This window comes from Hemitrygon akajei, chromosome 1, assembly GCF_048418815.1.
Source record: "Hemitrygon akajei chromosome 1, sHemAka1.3, whole genome shotgun sequence".
NCBI classification, from domain to species: Eukaryota; Metazoa; Chordata; class Chondrichthyes; order Myliobatiformes; family Dasyatidae; genus Hemitrygon; species Hemitrygon akajei.
In genome coordinates, this window is record NC_133124.1 from 163,019,238 (window position 1) to 163,033,384 (window position 14,147).

Genomic DNA, 14,147 nt, shown 5'->3' on the forward strand with positions numbered 1-14,147 from the left:
GTCCCAGGAGGAGCGTTTGCTACTGCTGTTCAGGAGGATTTAAACTAATGTGGCAGGGGGATGGGAACAAGTGCAGAGAGATAGAGGGGTGTAAAATGAGGGTAGAAGCAAAAAGTAGTAAGGTGAAAAGTAAAAGTGGCAGGCAGGCAAATCCAGGACAAAAAGCAAAAAGGGCCACTTTTCAACATAATTGTGTAAGGGCTAAGAGTGTTGTAAAAACAAGCCTGAAGGCTTTGTGTGTCAATGCGAGGAGCATTCGTAATAAGGTGGATGAATTGATTGTGCAGAAAGTTATAAATGAATATGATACAGTTGGGATCACAGAGACATGGCTCCAGCATGACCAAGGATGGGAGCTCAACATCCAGGGATATTCAATATTCAGGAGGGATAGACAGGAAAGAAAAGGAGGTGGGGTAGCATTGGTGGTTATAGAGGAGATTAACACAATAGAAAGGAAGGACATTAGCCTGGAGGATGTGGAATCGATATGGGTAGAGCTGCATAACACTAAGGGGCAGAAAACACTGGTGGGAGTTGTGTACAGGCCACCTAACAGTAGTAGTGAGGTTGGGGATGGCATTAAACAGGAAATTAGAAATGCGTGCAATAAAGAAACAGCAGTTATAATGGGTGACTTCAATCTACACATAGATTGGGTGAACCAAATTGGTAAGGGTGCTGAGGAAGAGGATTTCTTGGAATGTATGCGGGATGGTTTTCTGAACCAACATGTCGAGGAACCAACTAGAGAGCAGGCCATTCTAGACTGGGTATTGAGCAATGAGGAAGGGTTAGTTAGCAATCTTGTCGTGCGAGGCCCCTTGGGTAAGAGTGACCATAATATGACGGTGGATATGCAATGGCAAGCATTTAAAGATCGCAAAAGAATAAACCAGGGAAGGTAGTGCACCCGTGGCTGACAAGGGAAATTAGGGATAGTATCAAGTCCAAAGAAGAAACATATAAATTAGCAAAAAAAAGTGGCACACCTGAGGACTGGGAGAAATTCAGAGACACAAGGGCTTAATTAGGAAAGGGAAAAAAGATTATGAGCGAAAGCTGACAGGGAACATAAATCTAACTCTAAAAGCTTTTATAGATATGTGAAAAGAAAAAGATTGGTCAAGACAAATGTAGGTCCCTTACAATCAGAAACAGGTGAATTGACCATAGGAAACAAAGATATGGCAGACCAATTGAATAACTACTTTGGTTCTTTCTTCACTAAGGAGGACATAAATATATCTTCCAGAAATAGTAAGGGACCGAGGGTCTAGTGAGATGGAGGAACTGAGGGAAATACATGTTAGTAGGGAAGTGGTGTTAGGTAAATTGAAGGGATTAAAGGCAGATAAATCCCCAGGGCCAGATGGTCTGCATCCCAGAGTGCTTAAGGAAGTAGCCCAAGAAATAGTGGATACATTAGTGATAATTTTTCAAAACTCCTTAGATTCTGGATTAGTTCCTGAGGATTGGAGGGTGGCTAATGTAACCCCACTTTTTAAAAAAGGAAGGGGAGAAAATCCGGGGAATTATAGACCGGTGAGTCTGACATTGGTGGTGGGGAAAATGCTAGAGTCGGTTATCAAAGATGTGATAACAGCACATTTGGAAAGAGGTGAAATCATCGGACAAAGTCAGCATGGATTTGTGAAAGGAAAATCATGTCTGACGAATCTTATAGAATTTTTTGAAGATGTAACTAGTAGAGTGGATAGGGGAGAACCAGTGGATATGGTATATTTGGATTTTCAAAAGGCTTTTGACAAGGTCCCACTCAGGAGATTAGTGTGCAAACTTAAAGCACACGGTATTGGGGGTATGGTATTGATGTGGACAGAGAACTGGTTGGCGGACAGGAAGCAAAGAGTGGGAGTAAATGGGACCTTTTCAGAAAGGCAGGCAATGACTAATGGGGTACTGCAAGGCTCAGTGCTGGGACCCCAGTTGTCTACAGTATATATTAATGATTTAGACGAGGGAATTAAATGCAGCATCTCCAAGTTTGCGGATGACACGAAGCTGGGCGGCGGTGTTAGCTGTGAGGAAGATGCTAAGAGGATGCAGGGTGACTTGGATAGGTTAGGTGAGTGGGCAAATTCATGGCAGATGCAATTTAATGTGGATAAATGTGAGGTTATCCACTTTGGTTGCAAGAACAGGAAAACAGATTATTATCTGAATGGTGGCCGATTAGGAAAAGGGGAGGTACAACGAGACCTGGGTGTCATTGTACACCAATCATTGAAGGTGGGCATGCAGGTACAGCAGGCGGTGAAAAAGGCAAATGGTATGTTGGCATTCATAGCAAAAAGATTTGAGTACAGGAGCAGGGAGGTTCTACTGCAGTTGTACAAGGCCTTGGTGAGACCGCACCTAGAGTATTGTGTGCAGTTTTGGTCCCCTAATCCGAGGAAAGACATTCTTGCCATAGAGGGAGTACAAAGAAGGTTCACCAGATTGTTTCCTGGGATGGCAGGACTTTCATATGAAGAAGACTGGATCGACTAGGCTTATACTCACTAGAATTTAGAAGATTGAGGGGGGATTTTATTGAAACGTATAAAATTCTAAAGGGATTGGACAGGCTAGATGCAGGAAGATTGTTTCCGATGTTGGGGAAGTCCAGAACAAGGGGTCACAGTTTAAGGATAAAGGGGAAGCCTTTTAGGACCAAGATGAGGAGAAACTTCTTCACACAGAGAGTGGTGAATCTGTGGAATTCTCTGCCACAGGAAACTGTTGAGGCCGGTTCATTGGCTATATTTAAGAGGAGGTTAGATATGGCCCTTGTGGTTAAAGGGATCAGGGGGTATGGAGAGAAAGCATGTACAGGGTTCTGAGTTGGATGATCAGCCATGATCATACTGAATGGCGGTGCAGGCTCGAAGGGCCGAATGGCCTACTCCTGCACCTATTTTCTATGTTTCTATGTATTTAATGTATTAATAGAGACACAAAAATGATCACAGATTAGAGTTTTATATATTTTGATGACTGTATTTCAATAGAATTGTTTTCTTTGTAATCTTGTGTATTTTACATTATATACTGAAATACATAATTCTGAGAAGGGGTCCATAGTCTTCAGCAGACTGGCAAATGGCCCCATGACATAAAAAAAAGGTTAAGATCCCCTGGTTTAAAAGAACAGGGAGTCTCCATCATCCCTGTCTCTCTTCCTCTCCCCACCCCTCTTCTTCCATCTCTCTCTCTCTCTCCACCCATCCAATCCCTTTCTCTCTCTTTCACCCTCCCAGTCCCATTCTTTCTCTGACTTACTCACCACTCTCTCCCTCTCCTTCTCCATCCCTCTCCCTCCCTCTCCTGCCTCTCCTCCTCTTTCTTTCCCTTTCTTCTCTCCCCCTCTCAGGAGACGATGAAGGGTGGGAAGTTGCTCTGGGAACAGATGACGACGGCTCTCATCCCGGGTTGTCAGGAGTGAACGTGTGTGTGGCGATAGAATGTGTGAGGGAGGGGAGGAGTGCGTGTGTGGGTGGGGTGGAGTAGCAGCGGGGGATCTCGGCATGGCGCTGTTGGTTACCTGCCAAGGGTCGGCCAGTCACGGTGACCAACCCGGGGTGGGGACCCTCAAAAGCCTCCACAAACTCGTACAGGAAATCCACGACACTCTGTCCTGGGGGTATAATATAGTATAATATTTAATTTTTTTTTCAGAGCAGGCGGTCAGAATAGGTATTGTAATCTCATAACAGTCCCTGTTTCACTCCTATTACTGTCCTATTTACATCCCAATTACAGGACGTATTAAACTCTTATTATTGTCCCAGTAACTACCCATTATGGTTCTGAAACAGATACATTATAACCCCTTTATACACTCCCATACTGCCCCCATTATATCCCTGTTATGGGACCTGTTATTTCCCCATTAGAGTCCCTCTATACACCCACATTACATTCCTCATTACACTCCCCATTCCCCATTACACTCCCATTACAGTCATATGGCAGTCCATTATACACCCATTACACTTTCCTTTGCACACTGTACTCCCTCCGACACTCCCTGCTGGAGGGGGAGAAAGAGGATCAGGATAAAGAGCAGCAGAGCACAGAAAGAGAAGTGAAAGTGAGAAAGAGGGAGGGTGAGAGTGAATGGGAAAGAGAGGGGTGGAAGAGAGGACACGAAAAGGGTGATGCATCAGACAGAATGTGGAAAAGCAGAGAAACAAGAGAGAAGGAGAGGCAGAAAGGAGAAAGGTGAGAGAGAGGGTCAGGGAGAGTGAGGGGAAGGAGAGAGAGAGGCTGGAAATGGAGTTAATTCAGGACACTGAAGTTCAGAAGAGAGACAGACCGGATCAGACAAGGTGGAGTGCAGACACCTGTCACTTTCACCGTGTATGGGGTCCCCGACTGTACAGTGAGGCTCCATTCGCCGAGCTCGGGCTCTACGTTCAGCGTCACGATGAAGAGGTCTCCCAGGCGCTCAATAGTTGCCAGTGTCCCCGAGGAGCTAGAGTGAGGCTGCTGAATACCTGCAGAGAGGGAGGGAGAGGCCGGTCAGTCATCAGCAGGACAGGTCACTCATAACTGGAACAGGATGATTCCTGGGTGGGGTCAGAGATGGAGAGGGTTTAAGGGCCAGAAGGAGTCATAGAGATGTTCTAGGGATGTAGGGGGGTATGGAGGCCGGTGGGGGGGGGGGGTCATCGTGAATGGAAGGGGTGTAGGGGCTGGAGGGGGTCACAGAGATGGTAAGGTGCAGGAGCTGAAGAAGGGAGACCCAGAGAGAGAGAGGGGTGTAGAGGCAAAAGGTGGTCACAGAGATGGGGAGTGGAGGGGTGTAGGAACTGGAGTCTCTCCTCACCTCTTGGACTGGAGATGTGGAAGTTGGCCGGACTACCAGACAGGAAGATGGTGACGTTCCTCAGCGCTCCATCCACATGGAAGGGGAAGACGTTTGTGAGGTGATCCGTGTTTCCATCTCGCTGAAGGATGGTGACCTGAAACAGGATACCATGATCCCTGACCTTTGCCCTGTGACCCAGTCCCTCTCAACCACCCCTCTCTCCTCCACTCCACCTCAAACTGACCAATCTAATCTGTTCAGGTAGGGAGCAATGTAAAGAAGAGTTTTGCTGTGACCCCATTTCAGGGAAACAATCCCATCAGGACCAGGCCACTCTGCCTTCAGTTGATGCTAGAAATCCCTCAAGTTGCTATACCCATTAATTACCAACACTGCCACCCATTCACCCTGGAATGAGTGTCACAAGAGGGAATCCCAAAGCTACCCTGCCTCCCTTCCCAATTTCACGGCTAAGTAACAAAATTCTGTTCTGGGATTTCCAACTCCTTATACCAGGACTTTGCCAATTTTGGTTCTGGCCTCTCTGTGTCGTCCAGCCGCATATTCCCACACCCGACAATTCTGCTTGATTTCCTGATGGGGGCATTTCCCATTTTCCCAATTCCTGGGAAATCAGTGAGGATCAGGGTGAGACCCTGATCCCGAGACTCTCGATGAGACAGCTGTGTCTCATCTCCAGGGCTGCTCATAGTGCCCTGGAACAATCTCTCCCTGTTGCCCCATGATTATCAACAACAGCTTCACTCTCCTCCATTCTGTGAGGGGGGCAGAGTGGGATAGGGAGGGGATAGAGAGGAGGGGGAGGGGGAATAAGACAGGGAGGGAAAGAGAGTGGGAGGAGAGGGAAGGGAAGAAAGAATGAGGCTGAAGGGTTGGGGAGCTAGAGGTGAGCTAAGCGGCATAGGAGGGGCTTGTGATTAAAGGAGGGAAGAGGGTAACTGAGCTGAAGAAGAATCAACTGGAAACTGAGATTTATAAAGTTCAATGTAAAAGTCTTGAAAAATTTTATTAATGTCTTCATAATTACATGCTAAACTATCATCTCCCTTATGAATTTTTAAAATTTGTCTTTTAGCTCTAGCTGCTTTTAATTGAGATGCTAATAGCTGGTTGAAATTTGGAGACATTTACATCCTAATGATAGAGATTATTCTTTTTTTCACATTTTCACAAAAATATTTGAGGATCAATTATTTTATAGCTGATCCCCAATTTCTGTCCAAACTCCAGAAATCATTTTCTCGGATCATGCGCCTTTAGGTTTAGCTGTTGAATTGAATGATGTGGTTATTGCAAATTTCCCTTGACGTTTTCCAGAAAATTTATTACAAGGTTCGGACTTTGTCAAATTTATTGTGACTCAAATAAAAGTTTTTTTATTTTTAATTATACAGGGGATGTGTTGAAATTTATTATATGGGATACATTTAAAGCATAATTGCGCGGTCAGATAATCTCCTATTCAGCTAAGCTTAAGATACAGACAAAAACAGAGTTAGATAAGATTTCAAAACAGATTAAAGACTTGGATAATCTTTATGCAATCTCTCCTAACATTGATTTATTCAAACAAAGAATTGAACTCCAATCACAATATAATTTATTATTAACTTATCCTATTGAAAGAAATTTGCTTAAATTGAAAAGTCAATTTTATGTGTTTGGAGATAAAAATAATAAGCTATTAGCATCTCAATTAAAAGCAGCTAGAGCTAAAAGACAAATTTTAAAAATTCATAAGGGAGATGGTAGTTTAGCATGTAATTATGAAGACATTAATAAAATTTTTCAAGACTTTTACATTGAACTTTATAAATCTCAGTTTCCAGTTGATTCTCCTAAAATGAATGTATTTTTTTTTACAAAAGATCGTTTTTCCTCGAATTTCTGTTGAAGATCAACAAACTCTTGACGCTCCTATTACTGAAAATGAAATTCAGAAAGCTATTTTTCAATGCAATCAGGTAAAGCTCCTGGACTGGATGGTTATTCTGTAGGATTTTATAAAAAATTTGAAAAATTGCTTGTTGAAAATGTTTAAAGGTTCATTTTTGATAGGAGAGTTACCTCCCACATTTTATAAAGCTTATATTTCTCTAATTCTTAAGAAAGATAAAGACCCTAAGTCTATATATGAAGACTGTGCTTCATATAGACCTATTTCATTATTAAATGTGGATGCTAAAATTCTTTCAAAAATAATGGCTAATGTGCTGGAGAATTTTATAGCTAAAATTATCTCTCAAGACCAAACAGGTTTGTAAAGGGACATTATTCCTTCTCTAATGTTCGGAGACTGTTCAATGTTATATATTCATCTTTTTCTAAGACTCCCCAACGTGTTGTTTCTGTCGATGCTGAAAAGGCATTTGACAGAGTTGAATGGAAATACTTATTTAATGTTTTAGTGAAATTTGGCTTTGGTATTAATTTTAATAAGTGGATCAGAATGATATATAAAAGCCTATTTCTACTGTTGTTACTAATAATTGCAGATCTCCTTTTTTCGGCTTTCGTGGGGTACGATACAAGGAAGTTCGTTAAGTCCCTTGTTATTTAATTTGGTGCTGGAACCCTTGGCTATTGCACTTTGTGAAGTGAAAGATATCCATGGAATTTTCATAAATGGGACTATTCATAAGATCTCCCTTTATGCTGATGATCTCATCATTTTATATTTCAAATCCCGAAGAATCCATTCCTAGTTTATTGAAACTATTAAATGATTTTGGAAAGTTTTCAGGATATAAACTAAACCTTCATAAAAGTGAATTATTTCCCCTAAATGATTCTGCTTCTATATATGATGACATTCGTTTTAGAGTTATGGACTCATTTAAATATTTAGGTGTCATTATTACTAAAAATCTTTTATAAAGCTAATTTGGTTCCTTTAGTGGATTTTATGAAGCAATTATTTTGTAGATGGAATCCACTTACACTTCCACTAGCCGGCCAAATTCATGCAGTTAAAATGATGATTTTACCAAAATTTTTATATGTATTTCAAAATATCCCTTTTTTTTAACTAAGAAGTTTTTTGATCAGGTTGACTCTATTATTTAATCTTTTGTTTGGAATAATAAAAGACCAAGAATTGGTAAATAGCACTTACAAAAATTAAAAAAGGATGGAGGTCTTGCTCTGCCTAATTTAAAAATATATTATTGGGCTGTTAATATATGTTATATGTGTTTTTGGTTATATTGGGCTGATAGAAATGAACGACCACCTTGGGCTGATTTGGAATTGAATGCTGTGAAAAAGTCTCATTTAACCTCGTTATTAAGTGCTTCTCTACCTGTACAATTAGCCAAAATTACTAATTTAAATTTATACCCTGTGATTAAGCAGTCACTACGAACTTGGTTCCAGTTTCATAATTTTTTTAATCTCAAAAAATTTAGACTTTTTAGTTTAATTTATGGAAATTATTTATTTAAACTTCATTAAGTGATCCTAATTTTCTTCTTTGGAGAAATAAAGGAGTTTATTCCATCATGGATCTGTTCCAAGATGGCCGATTGATTTTTTTGAGAAATTGATGACTAAGTATTTTCTCACGTATTCACATTTCCTGCAATATCTTCAGGTCAGACACTTCTTACAAGAAGTAATTTTCCATATATACAGGATCCTGACCTGTTAGATATTATTTTTAAAATGAATCCTTTAGTGAAGGGTTTTATTGGGAAAATTTATAATTTATTGTTGCAACAGCAAAATTACCCTTCACTTAAGATTAAGCAAGATTGGGAGAGAGAGCTTAACATGAACTTGATAACAGTGGATTGGTTGTGGATTTTGAAGTTGGTTAACTCCTCTTCAATCTGTGCCAGTCACTCTTTAATTCTATTTAAAATTGTACATTGTTACTATTTGACAAAAGAGAGACTGTCTAAAATGTTTCCTAATGTTGATAGTCAGTGTGACAGATGTAAAACCGAGACAGCTACATTGACACATATATTTTGGTCATGTTCTGTATTGAAACATTTTTGGAAATCTATATTCTCTACAATTTCTATAGTTTTAAAAATTAATTTACAACTTAATAAGTTGACAGTTTTGTTTGGTTTAATTCCTCAATATATTCAAGGTATTTCTCCATCAGACCAACATGCAGGTGAGGAGGAGGACTGAGGATGAGGGAGGAGAGTGAGGAAGAGGGTGAGTAGGGGTTGAGGAGGGGGAGGAGGGATGTAGGAATGAGGAGAGGTTGAGGTAGGGAGTCACTGAGAGGGGACTTGATGTTACCAGCTCTCCCGTGATGGATCCCTCGACGATGGCGGTCAGGTCCATAATCTGGTTCCTGCTCACCTGAACCGCCAACCCCCCCGAGTCCCGGGCCAGACCCTGGTACAGTGCGATCCCGGGATTGGGCTCAGTGCCGCGCCGTCTGCGGGACAGGACGTTGGTCAGGAGGAAGGAAACCTGGGGGGAGAAGTGAGGGGTGAGTCTCAGAAGGTCAGAACACACAACACGCATGTGGCATCATCACAGGAACATTGGTCACGTTTCCATATCATGCATCCTGCACACGACATCACGGAGAATACATTTCCGTCTACGTACAGCTGACACATAAACTTCAATCTTGATACAATATGTAACTTCATGTCCATACATAGACATACAAAAGGATCACAGCACATGATACCACGTCAGGCAATTGAAACACGGTATGACATCATGGCATTGACCTACAGTGTCATATTGTAGAGTGGACACGATACTACATATCAAAGGCACTTGGTAACTCATCAATCCACACCCGACCCACCCTGGCCCCATCTCCTCATGTTGAGCACGGCGGGTGAAGCTTCACCCCACCCCAGGGCCTGGCCCACATGACCAGTGCTGATATGCAGTTGGCTGGGAGGACAGGACAGCATTCTCGGGCAGAGAGGTTACCTTACACTGGGTGCGCTCAATCAGCGCCTGGACGGTGGGAGCCAGATGAAAATCTTTGGCTGGAGCGTCGGTGAAGACGTAGATGTAGGAGAGAGGCAGCGAGTGGGTGAGGGCCAGCTGCAAGAGAGGGCAGAAGTCAAGGTTTAGAGGGCATGGACAACAGGAAGGGATCCCACACATAGAGAGACCCGATGATCACACACACTGAACTCACATATCCCAAATGTACGGATCCCCGGATCAGACACTCACAGACACTCACAAACAGTCACAGTCACTATAACCAATTACAGCACGGAAACAGGCCATCTCGGCCCTTCTAGTCTGTGCCAAACACTTACTCTCACCTAGTCCCACCGACCGGCACTCAGCCCATAACCCTCCATTCCTTTCCTGTCCATATACCTATCCAATTTTACTTGAAATGACAATATCGAACCTGCCTCTACCACTTCTACTGGAAGCTCATTCCACACAGCTACCACTCTCTCAGTAAAGAAATTCACCCTCGTGTTACCCCTAAACCTTTGTCCCCTAACTCTCAACTCATGTCCTCTTGTTTGAATCTCCCCTACTCCCATTGGAAAAAGCCTATCCACATCAACTCTATCTATCACCCTCATTATTTTAAATACCTCTATCAAGCCCCCTCAACCTTCTACGCTCCAAAGAATAAAGACCTAACTTGTTCAACCTTTCTCGGTAACTTAGGTGCTGAAACCCAGGTAACATTCTAGTAAATCTCCTCTGTACTCTCTCTATTTTGTTGACATCTTTCCTATAATTCAGTGACCAGAACTGTACACAATACTCCAAATTTGGCCTCACCAATGCCCTGTACAGTTTTAACATTACATCCCAACTCCTATACTCACTGCTCTGACTTATAAAGGCCAGCATACCAAAAGCTTTCTTCATCACCCTATCCACATGAGATTCCACCTTCAGAGAACTATGCACCATTATTCCTAGATCACTCTGTTCTACTGCATTCTTGAATGCCCTACCATTTACCCTGTATGTCCTATTTTGATTAGTCCTACCAAAATGTAGCAACTCACACTTATCAGCATTAAACTCCATCTGCCATCTTTCAGCCCAGTCTTCTAACTGGCCTAAATCTCTCTGCAAGCTTTGAAAACCTACTTCATTATCCACAATGCCACCTAGCTTAGTATCATCTGTGTACTTACTAATCCGATTTACCACCCCATCATCTAGATCATTAATGTATATGATAAACGGCATTGGGCCCAGTACAGATTCCTGAGGCACACCACTAGTCACCGGCCTCCAACCTGACAAACAGTTATCCACCACTACTCTCTGGCATCTCCCATCCAGCCACTGTTGAATCCATTTTACTAATTCAATATTAATACCTAAAGACTGAACCTTCCTAACTAACGTTCCATGCAGAACCTTGTGAAAGGCCATACTGAAGTCCATATAGACAACATCCACTGCTTTACCCTGGTCAACTTTCCTAGTAACCTCTTCCAAAAATTCATTAAGATTTGTCAAACATGACCTTCCACGCACAAATCCATGTTGACTGTTCCTAATCATACCCTGTCTATCCAGATAATTATATATACCATCTCTAAGAATACTTTCCAGTAATTTACCCACCACTGACGTCAAACTTACAGGCCTATAATTGCTAGGTTTACTCTTAGAACCCTTTTTAAACAATGGAACAACATGAGCAATACGCCAATCCTCCGGCACCATCCCCGTTTGTAATGACATTTGAAATATTTCTGTCAGAGTCCCTGCTATTTCTACACCAACATCCCTCAAGGTGCTAGGGAATATCCTGTCAGGACCTGGAGATTTATCCACTTTTATATTCCTTAAAAGTGCCAGCACTTCCTCCTCTTTAATCGTCATAGTTTCCATAACTTCCCTACTTGTTTCCCTTACCTTACACAATTCAATATCCTTCTCCTTAGTGAATACTGAAGAAAAGAAATTGATCAAAATCTCCCCCATCTCTTTCAGCTCCACACATAGCTGTCCACTCTGATTCTCTAAGGAACCAATTTTATCCTTCACTATCCTTTTGCTATTAATATAACTGTAGAAACCCTTTGGATTTATTTTCACCTTACTTGTCAAAGCAACCTCATATCTTCTTTTAGCTTTTCTAATTTCTTTCTTAAGATTCTTTTTACATTCTCATTTACTCCATGCTGCCTATATTTATTGTAGATTTCTCTCTTTTTCTGAACCAAGTTTCCAATATTCCTTGAAAACCATGGCTCTCTCAAACTCTTAACCTTTCCTTTCAACCTAACAGGAACATAAAGATTCTGTACCCTCAAAATTTCACCTTTAAATGATCTCCATTTCTCTATTACATCCTTCCCATAAAACAAGTTGTCCCAATCCACTCCTTCTAAATCCTTTTGCATCTCCTCAAAGTTAGCCTTTCTCCAATCAAAAATCTCAACCCTGGGTCCAGTCCTATCCTTCTCCATAATTATATTGAAACTAATGGCATTGTGATCACTGGACCCGAAGTGCTCCTCAACACATACCTCCGTCACCTGACCTATTTCATTCCCTAACAGGAGATCCAACACTGCCCCTTCTCTAGTTGGTACCTCTATGTACAAAATACTATCCTGCACACATTTTACAAACTCCAAACCATCCAGCCCTTTTACAGAATGGGCTTCCCAGTCTATGTGTGGAAAATTAAAATCTCCCACAATCACAACCCTGTGTTTACTACAAATATCTGCTATCTCCTTACAAATTTGCTCCTCCAATTCTCGCTCCCCATTCAGTGGTCTATAATACACCCCTATAAGTGTTACTACACCTTTCCATTCCTCGATTCCACCCAAATAGTTTCCTTAGACGAGCCCTCTAATCTATCCCGCCAGAGCACCGCTGTAATATTTTCTCTGACAAGCAATGCAACAACTCCCCCTCTTGTCCCTCCGATTCTATCACACCTGAAGCAACGAAATCCAGGAATATTTAGTTGCCAATCACACCCTCCTGCAACCATGTTTCACTAATAGCTACAACATTATATTTCCAGGTATCAATCCATGCTCTAAGCTCATCCACCTTTCTTACAATGCCCCTAGCATTAAAATAGATACATTTAAGAAATTCTCCACCTCTTCCTCTCTGTTTATCTCTAACAGTACAAAGAACTTTACTGCCTTCTTTTTCTTCCTGCTCCCATACATCTGTTCCCACACTCTGGTTCCCCTCCCCCCTCATATCTAGTTTAAATCCACTGGAGCCTCTCTAGCAAACCTACCTGCAAGAATATTTGTCCCCCTCCAGTTCAAATGTAAACGGTCCCGCCGGAACAGGTTCCACCTTCCCTGGAAAACTGCCCAATTATCTATAAATCTGAAGCCCTCTCTCCTGCACCGTCTTCAGCCACGTGTTGATCTGCACTATCTTACTATTTCTAAACCCACCTGCATGTGGCACTGGTAGCAATCCTGAGATTGCTATCCTGGAGGTCCCGTCCTTTAACTTGGCACCTAGCTCCCTAACCTCACCTTTCAGGACCTCCTCACTTTTCCTACCCACATCATTGGTCCCTACATGGACCACGACATCAGGCTGCTCACCCTCCCTATTGAGAATACTGAGAACTTGATCCGAGATATCGTGGATCCTGGCACCAGGGAGGCAACAGACCATCCGGGATTCTTGATCTCTTCCACAGAACCTCTTATCTGTCCCCCTAACTACTGAATCCTCCATCACTGCTGCTCTCCTCTTTTCCCTCCTTCCCTTCTGAGCTGAGGGTCCAGTCTCAGTGCCAGAGACGCAGCCACTGCAACTTGTCCCTGGTAAATCGTCCCCACCAACAGTATTCAAAATGGTATAATTATTGTTGATGGGAACGGCCACAGGGGTGCTCCGCTCATTCTGTCTATTCCCCTTCCCTCTCCTGACAGTCACCCAACTACCTGTCTCCTGACTCCTAGGGGTGACTATCTCCCTGAAACTCCTGTCTATTTCTGCCTCTGCCTCCCGAATAATCCGAAGTTCATCCAGCTCCAGCTCCAGTTCCCTAACATGGTTTGTCAGGAGCTGCAGCTGGATGCACCTTTTGCAGGTGTAGTCATCAGGGACAACTGTGCTCGCCCTGACTTCCCACATACTGCAAACGGAGCACTCAACTGCCCTAACTGCTGCCTCCATTACCTACTCCTAATCTAATTAGATTAATTAAAGGAGCTTACCCGGCCTTACCTCACCTGGAGTGAAGCTCGTGCTCAGCCTCTGCTCGCTTTTTAAATTCCCCCGCTGATCTCAGAGGCCGACTTTCACGCGCTTGCGCAGTCGTGCCCCGTTCAAACCTCGCCTTTGCCTGTTCTCGCCGAATCCTGTTGAGCCAAAGCCGTCCCACTCT

The 14,147-nt window shown here is 42.6% G+C and overlaps 1 protein-coding gene across 2 annotated transcripts in view; it reads right to left on the reverse strand.

Moving 5' to 3' along the window:
- LOC140731875 (von Willebrand factor A domain-containing protein 7-like) overlaps nt 1-14,147 on the reverse strand; it is a 42,733-nt gene that overhangs the window by 11,421 nt on the left and 17,165 nt on the right. For both annotated transcript variants that reach the window (XM_073053822.1, XM_073053813.1), the window contains 5 exons: nt 9,752-9,868; nt 9,095-9,271; nt 4,835-4,970; nt 4,350-4,502; nt 3,548-3,640 (listed from right to left, as the gene is read on the reverse strand). In XM_073053822.1, coding sequence (XP_072909923.1) covers nt 3,548-3,640; nt 4,350-4,502; nt 4,835-4,970; nt 9,095-9,271; nt 9,752-9,868 — 676 coding nt within the window. The remainder of the gene's footprint in view (nt 1-3,547; nt 3,641-4,349; nt 4,503-4,834; nt 4,971-9,094; nt 9,272-9,751; nt 9,869-14,147) is intronic.